The following is a 19780-nucleotide window of genomic DNA, read 5'->3' on the forward strand; positions in this document are numbered from 1 at the left end:
TTTTTCCAGCATGATGGAGCAGCTTGCCATAAGGCAAAAGTGATAACTAAGTGGCTCGGGGAACCAAACATCAATGTTTTGTGTCCATTGCCAGGAAACTCCCCAGACCTTAATCCCATTGAGAACTTGTGGTCAATCCTCAAGAAGGTGGGTGGACAAACAAAAATCCACAAATTCTGACAAACTCCAAGCATTGATTATGCAAGAATGGGCTGCCATCAGTCAGGATGTGGCCCAGAAGTTAATTGACAGCATGCCAGGGCGGATTGCAGAGGTCTTGAAAAAGAATGGTCAACACTGCAAATATTGACTCTTTGCATCGACTTCAAGTAATTGTCAATAAAAGCCTTTGACACTTATGAAATGCTTGTAATTATACTTCAGTATCAATAGTAACATCTGACAACAATATCTAAAGACACTGAAGCAGCAAACATTGTAGAAATTAATATTTGTGTCGTTCTCAACTTTTGGCCACGACTGTAGTTGCAAACAAAATAAATACAGGCCTAATATTTATTTATTTTTGGGGGCCTGTTCATGTTATTTTGGCACTAATACGTGTCACATAACCATTTGGTACCTTGGGTCAAGTGTAAATTGTGGCCATGTCTTTGCAGATGTAAGTTTCAACGGCAGCTGTTGTCTCCTTCCATCTTCGTGACTCTTTGCCAAAAGCAAACGCAACGTCTGAGTTTGTTTAGAGCATTCGACTGTACTTTTTGGGTTCTCCTCTCTCCGTACTGTTTCACATGACTCTTGCGTAGATGGTAAGAGGTTAGTGGTATTTGAGCCTGTTGTCAGAACCGGCCTGCTGCATATTATTTAGAGGACCGTTTACTGGTCCGTGTCAGGCTTTTCATACCCAAACCATGCCCATGCAACGGAAGTAGCCCCTCTTTTAGGTCTCTGTGCTCTGTGTCACGTTCACTCTCATTCATGTTTGTTTGTGATGCAAATCTACTTGTTGCTGACTTGCTGTTCAATATCCACTCGTATCTACTACATGGCCAAAAGTATGTGGGCACCCCTTCAAATGAGTGGATTCAGCTATTTCAGCCCACTCGTTGCTGACAGGGGTATCAAATCGAACACACAGCCACGCAATCTCCATAGACAAACATTTATTTAACTAGGCAAGTCGGTTAAGAACAAATTGTTGTTTTCAATGACGGCCTAGGAACAGTGGGTTAACTGCCTGTTCAGGGGCAGAACGACAGATTTGTACCTTGTCAGCTCGGGGATTTGAACTTGCAACCTTCCGGTTACTAGTCCAACGCTCTAACCATTAGGCTACCCTGCCGCCCCTCCACTCTAACCACTAGGCTACCCTGCCGCCCCTGCCGTCATAGGATGCCACCTTTCCAACATGTCAGTTCACCAACTTTCTACCCTGCTAAAGCTGCCCCTGGTCAACTGTAAGTGCTGTTATTGTAAAGTGGAAACGTCTAGGAGCAACAACGGCTCAGCCGTGAAGTGGTAGGCCACACAAGCTCACAGAATGGGACCACCGAGTGCAGAAGCGCGTTAAAATGGTCTGTCCTCGGTTGCAACACTTACTATTGAGTTCCAAACTGCCCCTGGAAGCAAAAATCAGCCCATTAACTGTTTGTCGGGAGCTTGACCGAGCAGCTGCTCAGATCACCGTGCGTAATGCCAGGCGTCGGCTGGGGTGGTGTAAAGCTCTCTGCCATTGGGCTCTGGAGCAGTGGAAACGCCTTCTCTGGAGTGATGACTCACGCTTTACCATCTGTCAGTTCGCTGCGAGGTCCATACATAAATGGTTTGTCAAGATCTGTGTAGAAGAACTTGACTGGCCTGGACAGAGCCCTGACCTCAACTCCATCGAACACCTTTGGGATGAATTGGAACGTGGACTGTGAAGCCAGGCCTAATCGCTCAACGTGTACAGTATGTCATGGTCATATAGAGTCTCTATGGTTAGATGACTGTGGTTTTCAAAAACTAGACGACACTTCTGGACATTTCTAAATTTTTTTTTTTTTTTTTTTGAAGGGATGGACCAACATGCACTGTGAAGTATCAAGTTTGAGCCAGGTTCATTTTACATTACACGGATGTGGTGCTACTGTAACTATAGAGCGAATGAAGAGCTGTCTGTCTGCCACATTTTGGCTGTCTCCAACATGCATCTCCACTATACATGTTTGTGTTGAGCTGTTTTTTAAAGCTGTACTACTCTCTGTCTGTCTGTCTGTCTGTCTGTCTGTCTGTCTGTCTGTCTGTCTGTCTGTCTGTCTGTCTGTCTGTCTGTCTTCCAGCTGGGTATAGCCATCGGGTTCCTGGTCCCTCCCATCCTGGTGCCTAACGTTGAGGACATGGATCAGCTGGCCTATCACATCAGTATCATGTTCTACATCACAGCAGGAGTTGCTACCCTGCTCTTCCTACTGGTCGTCATGGGTAACTATTATACACTTCTTTATAATAATGCACTATGTAGCCTACAGTTTTACATATAGTGACAGGCATGGATCTACACTCACTTCCTGTAGGCCCTATTCCAATGATGCACTGTAGATTCTCAATAGATCTGTATCTTCATTTTAAGGGCAAGATCAGGAACTTTGTGTGAACATGTAGACTCTGATCTGGTTCTGGAGATGAATATGAAAAGTGGTGGAAATTCCACTTTAATCTGATGTGGGGGATATCTGCTCTCCTAGATGCAGACGTTGGATAACCAGCTACTTGAACTAACAGCGACCTTGTAACCTACAGTAGTGCAGCACTGTGACACTACTAAACCACTAACTAGAACTGGGAATTGCCAGGGGACCTCACAATATTATTGCGACTCTCACGATTCTATATGTATTGTGATCTGCTACTGCGATTTGATGTTCCAAATTGCTCACGGCATGTCTGCTGCAGAGACGAGAGCGATGGAAAATTAGTTTTGATCCGTAATGGGTGTAAAAGCACTGAAAACATGTCTCTCTATTTCAAAAGAAGATGGAGAACAAGCTATAGGATAGACAAATACCAGAGTTTTGGCGCAGGTACCACTGTAACCTACAGCTGACTAGCACTAGCTAACGCTACCTAGCAAAACATTGGATGAATCAAAAATATATATTTTTAACCCTTTTTCTCCCCAATTTCGTGGTATCCAATTGTTGTAGTAGCTACTATCTTGTCTCATCGCTACAACTCACGTATGGGCTCGGGAGAGACGAAGGTTGAAAGTCATGCATCCTCCGATACACAACCCAACCAGCCGCACTGCTTCTTAACACAGCGCACATCCAACCCGGAAGCCAGCCGCACTAATGTGCCGGAGGAAACACCGTGTACCTGGCAACCTTGGTTAGCGCGCACTGCGCCCGTCCCGCCACAGGAGTCGCTGGTGCGCGATGAGACAAGGACATCCCTACCAACCAAGACCTCCCTAACCCGGACGACGCTAGGCCAATTGTGCGTCGCCACCACGGACCTCCCGGTCGCGGCCGGTTACGACAGAGCCTGGGCGCGAACCCAGAGTCTCTGATGGCACAGCTGGCGCTGCGCCACCCGGGAGGCTCAAAAATATTTTTTACTAGTCGATACTTGGTGTCAACATATCTATATAATATAGGCCCCCCCCCATCACAAACCATTACCACTGTAGCGTACAGCTGACTAGCACTAGCTAACGCTACCTAGCAAAACATTGGATGAATCAAATATGTTTTACTAGTCGATACTTGGTGTCAACATATCTATATAATATAGCTCCCCCCCCCATCACAAACCATTACCACTGTAACCTACATACAGGTTGCACCATGAGCTGTTCAGCTAACGTTGTGCAATTACGCCTACTCATTGAGGTTTATTTTCATATGACCTGATTTCACTCTATAGCTGCTACTGCCTTTTGTCCCAAATTACACCCTATTTCGTACCTAGTTCACTATGGGCCTGTGGGCCCTGGTCCAATGTAGTGCACTTTATAGAGAATAGGGCGCTGATTGGGACTCGGATACTGTCTTGTTAGTGAAGTGCTATATAAAGGATCTGATGATAAAGGAAGATGTAGCCTGCAGGTAGTCTGCACAGAGAAGATCTATTGGGTAGAGGGTTAATGCTGTCTGGCTCTTCTGCCTTTTTTGGGGTTCTTTTTTCGTGCTACCTAGTGAATATTAACTGGTCACTAGAGCCTGTCTGTCTGGTTTCTAGATGCCCTGTCTGTCTGCCTCTGTCTGTCAGTCTGGGCCATCTGGGGGCCTGAGTCCTGCAAAAAAGTGTGTGTGTGGAATGTTGTCTAACAGCAGAGACTGTTGTCTAGCTGGAGAATGTTGTGGACAGCAGAGACGGTTCTCTAGCTGGAGAATGTTGTGGACAGCAGAGACGGTTCTCTAGCTGGAGAATGTTGTGGACAGCAGAGACGGTTCTCTAGCTGGAGAATGTTGTGAGACAGCAGAGACGGTTCTCTAGCTGGACAATGTTGTGGACAGCAGAGACGGTTCTCTAGCTGGAGAATGTTGTGAGACAGCAGAGACGGTTCTCTAGCTGGAGAATGTTGTGGACAGCAGAGACGGTTCTCTAGCTGGAGAATGTTGTGAGACAGCAGAGACGGTTCTCTAGCTGGAGAATGTTGTGGACAGCAGAGACGGTTCTCTAGCTGGAGAATGTTGTGTGACAGCAGAGACGGTTCTCTAGCTGGACAATGTTGTGTGACAGCAGAGACGGTTCTCTAGCTGGAGAATGTTGTGGACAGCAGAGACTGTTCTCTAGCTGGAGAATGTTGTGGACAGCAGAGACGGTTCTCTAGCTGGAGAATGTTGTGGACAGCAGAGACGGTTCTCTAGCTGGAGAATGTTGTGGACAGCAGAGACGGTTCTCTAGCTGGAGAATGTTGTGGACAGCAGAGACGGTTCTCTAGCTGGAGAATGTTGTGGACAGCAGAGACGGTTCTCTAGCTGGAGAATGTTGTGGACAGCAGAGACGGTTCTCTAGCTGGAGAATGTTGTGGACAGCAGAGACGGTTCTCTAGCTGGAGAATGTTGTGGACAGCAGAGACGGTTCTCTAGCTGGAGAATGTTGTGGACAGCAGAGACGGTTCTCTAGCTGGAGAATGTTGTGGACAGCAGAGACGGTTCTCTAGCTGGACAATGTTGTGGACAGCAGAGACGGTTCTCTAGCTGGACAATGTTGTGGACAGCAGAGACGGTTCTCTAGCTGGAGAATGTTGTGGACAGCAGAGACGGTTCTCTAGCTGGAGAATGTTGTGAGACAGCAGAGACGGTTCTCTAGCTGGAGAATGTTGTGGACAGCAGAGACGGTTCTCTAGCTGGAGAATGTTGTGTGACAGCAGAGACGGTTCTCTAGCTGGACAATGTGTGACAGCAGAGACGGTTCTCTAGCTGGAGAATGTTGTGGACAGCAGAGACTGTTCTCTAGCTGGAGAATGTTGTGGACAGCAGAGACGGTTCTCTAGCTGGAGAATGTTGTGGACAGCAGAGACGGTTCTCTAGCTGGAGAATGTTGTGGACAGCAGAGACGGTTCTCTAGCTGGAGAATGTTGTGGACAGCAGAGACGGTTCTCTAGCTGGAGAATGTTGTGGACAGCAGAGACGGTTCTCTAGCTGGAGAATGTTGTGGACAGCAGAGACTGTTCTCTAGCTGGAGAATGTTGTGGACAGCAGAGACGGTTCTCTAGCTGGAGAATGTTGTGGACAGCAGAGACGGTTCTCTAGCTGGAGAATGTTGTGGACAGCAGAGACGGTTCTCTAGCTGGAGAATGTTGTGGACAGCAGAGACGGTTCTCTAGCTGGAGAATGTTGTGGACAGCAGAGACGGTTCTCTAGCTGGAGAATGTTGTGGACAGCAGAGACGGTTCTCTAGCTGGAGAATGTTGTGGACAGCAGAGACGGTTCTCTAGCTGGAGAATGTTGTCTAACAGCAGAGACTGTTGTCTAGCTGGAGAATGTTGTCTGACAGCAGAGACGGTTCTCTAGCTGGAGAATGTTCTGGACAGCAGAGACGGTTCTCTAGCTGGAGAATGTTGTGTGACAGCAGAGACGGTTCTCTAGCTGGAGAATGTTGTGTGACAGCAGAGACGGTTCTCTAGCTGGAGAATGTTGTGGACAGCAGAGACGGTTCTCTAGCTGGAGAATGTTGTGGACAGCAGAGACGGTTCTCTAGCTGGAGAATGTTGTCTAACGGCAGAGACGGTTCTCTAGCTGGAGAATGTTGTCTAACGGCAGAGACGGTTCTCTAGCTGGAGAATGTTGTCTAACGGCAGAGACGGTTCTCTAGCTGGAGAATGTTGTGGACAGCAGAGACGGTTCTCTAGCTGGAGAATGTTGTGGACAGCAGAGACGGTTCTCTAGCTGGAGAATGTTGTGGACAGCAGAGACGGTTCTCTAGCTGGAGAATGTTCTGGACAGCAGAGAATGTTCTTAGCTGGAGAATGTTGTCTAACGGCAGAGACTGTTCTCTAGCTGGAGACATGTTGCTGGAGACAGCAGAGACTGTTCTCTAGCTGGAGAATGTTGTGAGACAGCAGAGACTGTTCTCTAGCTGGAGAATGTTGTGAGACAGCAGAGACTGTTCTCTAGCTGGAGAATGTTGTGAGACAGCAGAGACTGTTCTCTAGCTGGAGAATGTTGTGAGACAGCAGAGACTGTTCTCTAGCTGGAGAATGTTGTGGACAGCAGAGACGGTTCTCTAGCTGGAGAATGTTGTGGACAGCAGAGACGGTTCTCTAGCTGGAGAATGTTGTCTGACAGCAGAGACGGTTCTCTAGCTGGAGAATGTTGTCTGACAGCAGAGACGGTTCTCTAGCTGGAGAATGTTGTCTGACAGCAGAGACGGTTCTCTAGCTGGACAATGTTGTGGACAGCAGAGACTGTTCTCTAGCTGGAGAATGTTGTGTTCTCTAGCTGGAGAATGTTGTGGACAGCAGAGACGGTTCTCTAGCTGGAGAATGTTGTGGACAGCAGAGACGGTTCTCTAGCTGGAGAATGTTGTGGACAGCAGAGACGGTTCTCTAGCTGGAGAATGTTGTGGACAGCAGAGACGGTTCTCTAGCTGGAGAATGTTGTGGACAGCAGACGGTTCTCTAGCTGGAGAATGTTGTCTGACAGTTCTCAGAGACTGTTGTTCTGGAGAATGTTGTCTGACAGCAGAGACGGTTCTCTAGCTGGAGAAGACGGTTCTCTAGCTGGACAATGTTGTCTAACGGCAGAGACGGTTCTCTAGCTGGACAAGTCTAACGGAGAGACGGTTCTCTAGCTGGAGAATGTTGTCTAACGGCAGAGACTGTTCTCTAGCTGGACAATGACAGCTGGAGAATGTTGTGGACAGCAGAGACTGTTCTCTAGCTGGACAATGTTGTCTGACAGCAGAGACGGTTCTCTAGCTGGAGAATGTTGTCTGACAGCAGAGACGGTTCTCTAGCTGGAGAATGTTGTGGACAGCAGAGACTGTTCTCTAGCTGGAGAATGTTGTCGTGCAGCAGAGACGGTTCTCTAGCTGGAGAATGTTGTGGACAGCAGAGACGGTTCTCTAGCTGGAGAATGTTGTGAGACAGCAGAGACTGTTCTCTAGCTGGAGAATGTTGTGTGACAGCAGAGACGGTTCTCTAGCTGGAGAATGTTGTCTGACAGCAGAGACTGTTCTCTAGCTGGAGAATGTTGTGGACAGCAGAGACTGTTCTCTAGCTGGACAATGTGTCTGACAGCAGAGACGGTTCTCTAGCTGGACAATGTGTCTGACAGCAGAGACGGTTCTCTAGCTGGAGAATGTTGTCTGACAGCAGAGACGGTTCTCTAGCTGGAGAATGTTGTCGTGCAGCAGAGACGGTTCTCTAGCTGGAGAATGTTGTGGACAGCAGAGACTGTTCTCTAGCTGGACAATGTTGTCTGACAGCAGAGACGGTTCTCTAGCTGGAGAATGTTGTCGTGCAGCAGAGACGGTTCTCTAGCTGGAGAATGTTGTGTGACAGCAGAGACGGTTCTCTAGCTGGAGAATGTTGTGCGACAGCAGAGACGGTTCTCTAGCTGGAGAATGTTGTGCGACAGCAGAGACGGTTCTCTAGCTGGAGAATGTTGTGCGACAGCAGAGACGGTTCTCTAGCTGGAGAATGTTGTGCGACAGCAGAGAGAGCTGGAGAATGTTGTGCGACAGCTGGAGAGCTGGAGAATGTTGTCTGACAGCAGAGACGGTTCTCTAGCAGCAGAGACGGTTCTCTAGCTGGAGAATGTTGTGAGACAGCAGAGACGGTTCTCTAGCTGGAGAATGTTGTGGACAGCAGAGACGGTTCTCTAGCTGGAGAATGTTGTGGACAGCAGAGACTGTTCTCTAGCTGGAGAATGTTGTGGACAGCAGAGACTGTTCTCTAGCTGGACAATGTTGTCTGACAGCAGAGACGGTTCTCTAGCTGGAGAATGTTGTCTGACAGGAGAGACGGTTCTCTAGCTGGAGAATGTTGTGGACAGCAGAGACGGTTCTCTAGCTGGAGAATGTTGTGGACAGCAGAGACGGTTCTCTAGCTGGAGAATGTTGTGGACAGCAGAGACGGTTCTCTAGCTGGAGAATGTTGTGGACAGCAGACGGTTCTCTAGCTGGAGAATGTTTCGGTTCTCTAGCTGGAGAATGTTGTGGACAGCAGAGACTGTTCTCTAGCTGGACAATGTTGTCTGGTTCTCTAGCTGGAAATGTTGTGGACAGCAGAGACGGTTCTCTAGCTGGAGAATGTTGTGGACAGCAGAGACGGTTCTCTAGCTCTCAGCAGAGACGGTTCTCTAGCTGGAGAATGTTGTGGACAGCAGAGACGGTTCTCTAGCTGGAGAATGTTGTCGTGCAGCAGAGACGGTTCTCTAGCTGGAGAATGTTGTCGTGCAGCAGAGACTGTTCTCTAGCTGGAGAATGTTGTGAGACAGCAGAGACGGTTCTCTAGCTGGAGAATGTTGTGAGACAGCAGAGACTGTTCTCTAGCTGGAGAATGTTGTGAGACAGCAGAGACGGTTCTCTAGCTGGAGAATGTTGTCTAACGGCAGAGACGGTTCTCTAGCTGGAGAATGTTGTGAGACAGCAGAGACGGTTCTCTAGCTGGAGAATGTTGTGAGACAGCAGAGACTGTTCTCTCGCTGGAGAATGTTGTGGACAGCAGAGACTGTTCTCTAGCTGGAGAATGTTGTGTGACAGCAGAGACTGTTCTCTAGCTGGAGAATGTTGTGTGACAGCAGAGACGGTTCTGCTGGAGAATGTTGTGGACACGGTTCAGCTGGAGAATGTTGTCTGACAGCAGAGACGGTTCTCTAGCTGGAGAATGTTGTGGACAGCAGAGACGGTTCTCTAGCTGGAGAATGTTGTCTGTTCTCTAGCTGGAGACGGCAGAGACGGTTCTCTAGCTGGAGAATGTTGTGTGACGGTTCTCTAGCAGCAGAGACTGTTCTCTAGCTGGAGAATGTTGTGTGACAGCAGAGACGGTTCTCTAGCTGGAGAATGTTGTCTGACAGCAGAGACGGTTCTCTAGCTGGAGAATGTTGTCTGACAGCAGAGACGGTTCTCTAGCTGGAGAATGTTGTCTGACAGCAGAGACGGTTCTCTAGCTGGAGAATGTTGTCTGACAGCAGAGACGGTTCTCTAGCTGGAGAATGTTGTGTGACAGCAGAGACGGTTCTCTAGCTGGAGAATGTTGTGTGACAGCAGAGACGGTTCTCTAGCTGGAGAATGTTGTCTGACAGCAGAGACGGTTCTCTAGCTGGAGAATGTTGTGGACAGCAGAGACTGTTCTCTAGCTGGAGAATGTTGTCTGACAGCAGAGAGTTCTCTGCTGGAGAATGTTGTGACAGCAGAGACGGTTCTCAGCTGGAGAAGTTGTGGACAGCAGAGACGGTTCTCTAGCTGGAGAATGTTGTGACAGCAGAGACAGCTGGAGAAGAGACGGTTCTCTAGCTGGAGAATGTTGTGGAGAATGACAGCAGAGACTGTTCTCTAGCTGGAGAATGTTGTGACAGAGAGACTGTTCTCTAGCTGGAGAATGTTGTGTGACAGCAGAGACGGTTCTCTAGCTGGAGAATGTTGTGTGACAGCAGAGACGGTTCTCTAGCTGGAGAATGTTGTGGACAGCAGAGACGGTTCTCTAGCTGGAGAATGTTGTGGACAGCAGAGACGGTTCTCTAGCTGGAGAATGTTGTGGACAGCAGAGACGGTTCTCTAGCTGGAGAATGTTGTGGACAGCAGAGACGGTTCTCTAGCTGGAGAATGTTGTGGACAGCAGAGACGGTTCTCTAGGTTCATGTCTCTCAATGGATGAAGGAGGACAGAAAGCGTTGACGTGCATGCTTCGGGTGTTTTTATATGGATGTGTGTGTGAATCTGGAAGAGTACAACAATGAGTTTTAAGATGTGAATATTAGCCTGAATGTGGCATTTGCCTTGCCATGGTTTTCAGTACATTTGACTTTCACAGTGCTTTACATGCATACTACAGTAGCTGAGTACTAAGGTACTGTGTATATCTAGAACAGCTTCATTTCACTCCAACGAGTTAAAAAAGTAGCCTTGTACAAGCCGGAATCGTACATAAGGCAGGAGCCGATCTCCTATAGCGTGTACAAGTACACTCCCTGGACGCTAGTCTATCAGGGCCTTCAGGGCCTTCAGTGTCTTGAGTCTGAGTGTACCTCGGGGTGCCTGTTCAGCGAGGACAGTTTTAAAACAGTACTTAGCAAAGAGTACACTCCTGCTGGTTGAGACACCCCAGGGAAGACTGTAGCTTAGAGATAAGAACAGAGACATCTGCACACAAAGATATCTGTCGCAGCTCTCTGCCCACTGACTCCAGTCTGAAAGCTGGCTCTCCCGGGAGAACGTCCGCTTTAAGCAAGTCGTGTCACAATTCCACAGTTGACATTCCTTTGGGTCTGATATTTTTTTGTTTATGGTCTTGTTTTAATCCTTGAAAAACTTTTTAAAAAATTTTTTTAATCTAAAATAATTGTCAGCTAGCTGAAGCCTAAAAACCTGTTGAATGGTGAGCTGTACTTTTGTCTCATAAGTTTTGAACGAACAAGACTGAGGCAAAACCCATTTTAAACACCTTCCAATATTTGCTTGTTCAGACAATAGCCTCTAGGTCTATAAGAGTCTCTCTCTAAATGGCTGAAGGCCCAGTTCTTATGTTTATTTATTTGGAAGAGTAATAATATGTTGCGGCTGCAAATAATACAACACGTTTTCCAGGGTTTTAAGTACATTGATTCATACAGTATTGTGTATGCTTGCTGGCTGAGTACTTAGTTAGTCATTGTTATTATTAATTTAATAATAATGACAAAGTGCTTTTAAAAATACAAAAAAAAAATGTAAGGAAAATTTTAAATATAGAAATATCTCATTTACAAAACTATTTACACCCCTGAGTCAATACATGTTAGAATTACCTTTTTGACAGCTCTGTATTTCTGGGTAAGTCGCCATTTTAATTTAACAAGGAAGGTCCGTTAAAAACAAAATTCTTATTTACAATGGCGGCCTACACCGGCCAAACGCGGATGACGCTGGGCCAATAACGGCCGGTTGTGATACAACCTGAATTCGAACCAGGGTGTCTGTAGTGACTCCTCAAGCACTGAGATGCAGTGCATTAGACCGCTTGCGCCACCCGGGAGCCCATTTCTAAGATTGTTTGATTCCTCTCCAACAAGCCTTTAGTTTCAATGTCTTGTCAGGAAGTAAGTAGCCTTGTCCATGTTAGAACAGCCCCGATCTCCTGTCTCTGTTTGATGTACAAGAACACTGGACACTAGTCTTTCACAGGGCCTTTAATAATGTCTTGGGTCTGAGGTAAGCTGAGGGTGTTATTGACTTGTTCTTCACCCATTCCTAGAGAGACGAAGCCAAGACTTTCAACATTCTGATTATCCTGTAGACCGCTGTCTCTGCTGCTGTCTCAAGGCCTGTTCCACGGATGGTGTACACAGACAGGTCTCAGCAGCCAATAGGTTTCATTAAGAGTTTGTTGTCTTGGGTCTGTGTAGCTGTGGGTTCCAGTTCAGTGAGTACAGTCTAGGTTAGAGTACTTAGTTGGAGTAGACTCGTGCTGTGGTCGAGACGCCCCAGGGAGGAAGGGGCTAGTTCACTGATAACCCCTGCTGGTTGAGACGCCCCAGGGAGGGCTGGCTCTGAGATAAGAACCACAAAGACATCTGCAGCATTTCTTCACCCCCAGACTCCTCTCTGAAAGCTCTGTCAAGAGAAAGTCTGCTTGAGGCACATCATGTCACAGTCAGGATTCCACAGTTGACGTTCCTTTGGGACGAGGGCCGAGTCCGACATGGCTCATTATTCACTCTATAGTACACTTCTTTTGCACTTCTTTTGCCCTGGGCCCATGGGTAATAGGGGGCCATTCTAGACAGAGGCTTTCAGTATTTGTTACTGTTACTCTGTCTCTTTTAGCCCTCGAAAGCCATGATTTATTTTATATATATATATATATATATATTTTTAAATCAATGGAACCTTTTGTTTAACTTGGCAAGTCAGTTAAGAACACATTTTTAATTACAATGACTGCCTACCCCGGCTCAACGCTGCGCCGCCCTATGGGACTCCCAATCAAGGCCGGATGTGATCCAGCTCGAAGGTGACTTCATCCCTAGTGTCTGGTGGAAAGCAGACCACCAGGTTTTCCTCTAGGGTTTTGCCTGTGCTTCGCTCCATTCTGTAAATATTTTTGACCTGGAAAAGTCACCAGTCCTTAACAATTACAAGCATACCCATAACTTGATGCATCCACCATTATGCTTGACAATATGGAGAGTGGTACTCAGTAAAGTGTTTGTAATGGATTTGCTCCAAACATAATGCTTTGTATTCAGGACAAGAAGTTAATTGTTTTGCATGATGACTTTAGTACCTGGCTGCAAACAGGATGCATGTTTTTGGAATATTTTTATTCAGTACAGACTTCCTCCTTTTCACTCTGTCGATTTGGTCCCGAACTGTTTTAAAGTCTCCATTGGCCTCATGTTTCCTCTTTGACATTTTGGGGTATTGTATGTGGGCCAGTGACACGTTTTAAATTAAACCATTTGGAAAAAGTAAGTGTCAGTAGTAAATACTCTCTGAATGTATCTCCTATGGGAAGAAGTGGTGATTTTAGTGTCTGTGCACAGTTGAAGTCGGAAGTTTACATACACCTTAGCCAAATACATTTAAACTCCGTTTTTCACAATTGCTGACATTTTTATCCTAGTAAAAATTCCCTGTCTTAGGTCAGTTAGGATCATGTGAAATGTCAGAATAATAGTGATATTTTTTTTTTTTCAGCTTTTATTTCTTTCATTACATTCCCAGTGGGTCAGAAGTTTACATACACTCAATTAGTATTTGGCTAGCATTGCCTTTAAATTGTTTAACTTGGATCAAACGTTTCGGGTAGCCTTCCACAAGCTTCCCACAATATGTTGGGTGAATTTTGGCCCATTCCTCCTGACAGAGCTGCTGTACCTGAGTCAGGTTTGTAGGCCTTCTTGCTTGCACACGCTTTTTCAGTTCTGCCCACACATTTTCTATAGGATTGAGGTGAGGGTTTTGTGATGGCCACTCCAATACCTTGACTTTGTCTTTAAGCCATTTTGCCACAACTTTGGAAGTATGCTTGGGGTCACTGTCCATTTGGAAGACCCATCTGTGACCAAGCTTTAACTTCCTGACTGATGTCTTGAGATGTTGCTTCAACATATCCACATAATTCTCCTCCTCATGATGCCATCTATTTTGTGAAGTGCACCAGTCCCTTCTGCAGCAAAGCACCCCCACAACATGATGCTGCCACCCCCGTGCTTCACGGTTGGGATGTTGTTCTTTTGCTTGCAAGCCTCCCCTTTTTTCCTCCAAACAAAACGATGGTCATTATGGCCAAACAGTTCTATTTTTGTTTCATCAGACCAGAGGACATTTCTCCAAAAAGTACGATCTTTGTCCTCATGTGTCCCCTGGCTTTGTTTTTTATGGTGGTTTTGGAGCAGTGGCTTCTTCCTTGCTGTGTGGCCTTTCAGGTTATGTCGATATAGGACTCGTTTTACTGTGGATATAGATACTTTTGTATCTGTTTCCTCCAAGCGGGCTGTCATGTGCCTTTTACTGAGGAGTGGCTTCCGTTTGGCCACTCTACCATGAAAGCCTGATTGGTGGAGTGCTGCAGAGAGTGTTGTCCTTCTGGAAGGTTCTCCCATCTCCACAGTAACTCTGGAGCTCTGTCAGAGTGACCATTGGGTTCTTGTTCACCTCCCTGACCAAGGCCCTTCTCCCCTGATTGCTCAGTTTGGTCGGACGGCCAGCTCTAAGAAGAGTCTTGGTGGTTCCAAACTTTTTCCTTTTGAGAATGGAGGCCACTGTGTTCTTGGACATTCAATGCTGCAGACATTTTTGGGGGGGACACTTCCCCAGATCCTGTCTCTGAGTTCTACAGACAATTCCTTCAACCTCAGTTATTGCTCTGACATACAGTGTTAAGAGAATTCTGTTCTCCTGTTCATTAACCAATTCAATTATATTACTGTCTGTTGTATCAGGATTTGTAAGATACTGATAGAAATGAGAACAGACAGAGGCCCAGTCTACCAAAGTTAAATGTTTATTCACGGAACATTCTGACGTGCACACTACAAAGATCTTCAATTTTATAGTGACACACATACTTCCACACAAATCACCAAATCCGCCCGCCAATAGAGACTAGGGGCGTCCGTGAGAATAGCGTCTTCCTGCCCTCCCCTAAAATAAGGAGAGACCTGGGACTGGGAAATTCTCAGTGTCCCAGCCAAGGTCTCCCCGGATCTGGCTCAGACAGAGACCGTCTGTTATCAAAATACTAGACACATTGTTCCCAAAATGCTGATTCTGACTAAGAACTTACACTCCAGTGTACATATTATTATTCCACTGACTAAAACCACACACACTATTATAAAAATCAAAATGATTCTAACACTTACATACATGCATTAGAATAATCCAATGATTTAAATCAATTTCATACAATCACATGGTTTCAGACTTATGATTTCAAGAGTGTAATATTCTAATCATTTATTAAAACGCATTTCCGTATCAAGTGTCAACTGTAAGGTGTGTGCCTTTCCAACTCATGTCCAATCAATTGAATTTACCACAGGTGGGCTGCAATCAAGTTGATCAATGGAAACATGATGCACCTGAGCTCAATTTTGAGTCTCATAGCAAAAGGGTCTGAATAAATTCGCAAAAATGTCTAAAACAGTTTTTTGCTTTGTCATTGTGTATTGAGAAAAATAATAATTGAATCCTTTTAGAAAAAGGCTGTAACAAAATGTGGAAAAGTCAAGGGGTCTGAATACTTTCTGAATGCACATATCTCCCTGGCATATCACATAATTTATATATATATTTTTTGGACTCCCCCATTGTTGTGCGTTGCTCACTTGAACAGAAGGTGGGTGCAGCGGTCTTTCTTGTGGGCAAACTTGGTCATCAAAGTCTGGAATTGTCTGGATAAATTCATGCTGGATTGACAGAATGGCCTTTGTATTCAACTTTTTCTGGCCCAAGGTGGGTGGGTGTTTTATCCTGTTTACCTTGGAAAAGAGACAAGGATTGAGAAAGATTTGACAGTAGATTGTTGACCTGATTTGATGATGACTGTGGCGATGTAGTGTCCCCATGAGTGACAGAACACTGAGCCAATCACGGCGCAACTAGAGAAGATTACCAACACCTATGCTATGTGCTTTCGCTGGCTGCCCCTCCACCACAGAAAAGCACAGAGGCTGAAACACCTGCGTTTTGGAGCTGCCGTACTCAGAGGCAATGTTTGCGGCTTTAATAACTCAAGGATTCTTTTTCTTCCACATTGTTTGCACACTGATATGTGACATGAATTAATGCCAAAAGGACATGTGAAACAGGGTAACTATTTTATTTTAGCTAAACATCTGGGGCTCAAAACAGGCCCTGGATGACAGGTCGACACTGTATCGGAGTGTGGAAAGCACCAATTACAACACTGAGGGAAAACCTGTTTTGCATGTTCAGACAATAGCCTCTAGACCAGGGCTGCCCAACCCTTTTTCTGGAGATCTACTGTCCTGTGGGTTTTCAGTCCAACCCTCTTCCTGGAGATCTACTGTCCTGTGGGTTTTCAGTCCAACCTTTTCCTGGAGATCTACTGTCCTGTAGGTTTTCAGTCCAGCCCTCTTCCTGGAGATCTACTGTCCTGTGGGTTTTCAGTCCAGCCCTCTTCCTGGAGATCTACTGTCCTGTGGGTTTTCAGTCCAACCCTCTTCCTGGAGATCTACTGTCCTGTGGGTTTTCAGTCCAACCCTCTTCCTGGAGATCTACTGTCCTGTGGGTTTTCAGTCCAACCCTCTTCCTGGAGATCTACTGTCCTGTGGGTTTTCAGTCCAACCCTCTTCCTGGAGATCTACTGTCCTGTGGGTTTTCACTCCAATCCTCTTCCTGGAGATCTACTGTCCTGTGGGTTTTCACTCCAACCCTCTTCCTGGAGATCTACTGTCCTGTGGGTTTTCAGTCCAACCCTCTTCCTGGAGATCTACTGTCCTCAAGATCTCCAGGAAGAGGGTTTGACTGAGAACCCACAGGATGGTAGATCTCCAAGAAGAGGATTGGACAGCCCTTGTTTAGAGGCTATATGAAGCTGCGCTGAATCCCTTACTCTGATGGGAATTGGCCTGTATGGATAAGGCTAAATCTGAAATGTTTCTTGTAGGAAAAATTATGGAAATGCATAAACATGATAAAGGACACAAAGGTGACGACAAAGTCACCTGACGAGACTGAATACAAACATTACACTGTTTTCAACCTGCATCTTACATTTACTGAAAAAAAAATCTGAAAATACTCTTCGTACATGATAAGAAATATCCATGGGACATTTGGAGGTGCAACATCATACCAGTAAATGACAAAGGTTTGAGTGAGAGGTCGAACTGGTGTTTCCCAAGTGGCCACACACCTCTTCAAAGTGTGCACAGTTCCTAAGTAATTTCAATGCACTTTTATGACTCGAAGAATATCCTTCAACTATATAAGGTGTTTAAAAAATGATTTTAAAAAAATGTATTTTTATTTTTTATCTCCTCTCTGTGCCGTTGAGTAACTAGAACAAGCACACTTGTAGTAGTTTTGTTTGGAACACAACCCTGCATCCCCACTTTTACACAGTTAATGTTTATGAACTTCAAAAGCTGTCCATTTAAAAAAAAATAATCTTCATCTGGGTTTGGCGGGCATAATTTTGAAAGCCTGTTCTGTAGCCGACATGACTAGCTAAACCTGAGAAGCTCAGATCCCGAGAAGCTCAGATCCCGAGAAGCTCAGATCCCGAGAAGCTCAGATCCCGAGAAGCTCAGATCCCGAGAAGCTCAGATCCCGAGAAGCTCAGATCCTGAGCTTTGACGGCATGTTGCTGTACAGCCGCTGCGTTCCAATTTAGGCACTTATCAGTGTCCCAGTCTGCCATTTTCAACCTGTATATAGGCACAAGTGTATAGGCTCTCTGAATCAATGCTCTCTGCATCTTCTCTGTATAACCCACTCTGATTCATTCATAAATATCCCGTTCTTTTGACTGTGTTACTGATGTCTCTTTCTGTCTCTCTTCAGTGTTCCAGGAGCGTCCGGAGCTCCCTCCCACCCAGGCCCAGGCCACAGCTCGCTGTATCTCTCCAGAACAGTACTCCTACACCGCCTCCATCCTCAGGCTGCTCCGAAACAAACCCTTCCTCCTCCTCATCCTCACATACGGTCAGTACTTAACCCCTTGTATCACTACTGATCTGTGTTGAGCTGAGCTGTCCAGGGCTGTCCTGGTTATGCATTCATCATAGCCAGGAAGGATAACGTGAAAACATAACTGTCATGTCTCGGGTATTATGTTTCAAGTAGACAGGCTAGTTGTGAACTGTCTGCCAGTGTGTTACCTGTTCTACCTGACCTACAGTTACCCAGCAAACTACTTTTTTTTTTGTCATTTGGTAGACACTTATCCAGAGCAATTTTGGTTAAGTGTCTTGCTCAAGGGCACATCAACAGATTTTTCCACCAAGTTGGCTCAGAGATTGGAACCAACAACCTTTTGGTTACTGGCCCAACGCTAGGCTACCTGCACCACAGCAATGTGCCCATATTTCCCACACTGCATCACAGGTGCACCATTAATGTGTTGTCCTATAGGAAAGGACTCTGTGCAAGCTAGGATGTCATTGGCTGTCCCACAAGGAAATGTTATGGTTGCATGTCAACGTGTAAAACAATGTTTTTATGTTTCTCTTTGTTTAAAAAACAACTTATTGGTCTCATATATTAATGGAAGCACTGTAGTTTACGGTGCTGAAAGAGTAGGGTCACATCTGGAAAGTACCAGGAGAAAACGGTGAAATAAGATGACAACAACCAGGTAAGAATGCAGTGCTGTGGGTGAAGTCCACAGTAATAGTGTAACTGCTGTGGGTGAAGTCAGAAAGCTCCCTGAAAGTCCCTGTTGACTGGTCCTCACTTGCTTTTTCTCTCACCAACAGGACTGAACGTGGGCTGCTTTTATGCTGTGGGCACGCTACTGAACCGCATGATCATCGAGCACTACCCTGTAAGTCCTACACTGCAGTATGTGGGCACTGAAACACATTGACAACACTACAACAATGGGCGTGTTATTTGGTTAACAATACAAACATTCTAGAATGCAACAATGGGCGTGTTATTTGGTTAACAATGCAAACATTCTAGAATACAACAATGGGCGTGTTATTTGGTTAACAATACAAACATTCTAGAATACAACAATTGGCGTGTTATTTGGTTAACAATACAAACATTCTAGAATACAACAATGGGTGTGTTATTTGGTTAACAATACAAACATTCTAGAATACAACAATGGGCGTGTTATTTGGTTAACAATGCAAACATTCTAGAATACAACAATGGGCGTGTTATTTGGTTAACAATACAAACATTCTAGAATACAACAATGGGCGTGTTATTTGGTTAACAATGCAAACATTTTAGAATACAACAATGGGCGTGTTATTTGGTTAACAATACAAACATTCTAGAATACAACAATTGGCGTGTTATTTGGTTAACAATACAAACATTCTAGAATACAACAATGGGCGTGTTATTTGGTTAACAATACAAACATTCTAGAATACAACAATGGGCGTGTTATTTGGTTAACAATACAAACATTCTAGAATACAACAATGGGCGTGTTATTTGGTTAACAATACAAACATTCTAGAATACAACAATGGGCGTGTTATTTGGTTAAAAAAGCCCTGTGTTATTCACCCTTACCTAAAGAGGGTTGTGGCTGGGGGTTAAACATGAAGACATGTTGAGTCTCTCTCTAGTCATGGTTTTAAACGTTTTCAACCTTGCTGTGAGTTTTTATTTGATGTGCGTCTGGCTCGAGGAAACTGTGCAGACACGATCTGATCGGCCAGTGGTAGGCCAATAGGTGCGCTTGATTTGCTCTCTGGGCCTGCTGGGTAGGTGGAGTTCTACCTTCAGACACAGGGTTCAAAATGGGAACACTTTGCCTTCCCGGCACTAGGCCTGTTGAATCAAGTGCACCTACTGCCAACGGTGCAAAATGTTTAAAAAATAAAATAAAATATGAACGCAAGGCTTTACAGTTGGGTTTTTAACAGAAATGTTTGGTGATCGGCTAGGAATGGCTTGGAGATGGACCCGTTGGTGACCACTGCCCTAAACCTATTGACCTGATCAGCATCAGTATAGAATTCAGTAT

At 45.5% G+C, this 19780-nt stretch overlaps 1 protein-coding gene across 2 annotated transcripts in view; it reads left to right on the forward strand.

The window, feature by feature from the left end:
* Positions 1-19780, forward strand: part of LOC115118183 (heme transporter FLVCR2-like) — a 79877-nt gene that overhangs the window by 11629 nt on the left and 48468 nt on the right. For both annotated transcript variants that reach the window (XM_029646751.2, XM_029646752.2), the window contains exons 2-4: positions 2283-2424; positions 17629-17769; positions 18543-18610. In XM_029646751.2, the coding sequence (XP_029502611.1) occupies positions 2283-2424; positions 17629-17769; positions 18543-18610 (351 nt within the window). The remainder of the gene's footprint in view (positions 1-2282; positions 2425-17628; positions 17770-18542; positions 18611-19780) is intronic.

Source organism: Oncorhynchus nerka, linkage group LG13, assembly GCF_034236695.1.
Source record: "Oncorhynchus nerka isolate Pitt River linkage group LG13, Oner_Uvic_2.0, whole genome shotgun sequence".
Taxonomy (NCBI): domain Eukaryota; kingdom Metazoa; phylum Chordata; class Actinopteri; order Salmoniformes; family Salmonidae; genus Oncorhynchus; species Oncorhynchus nerka.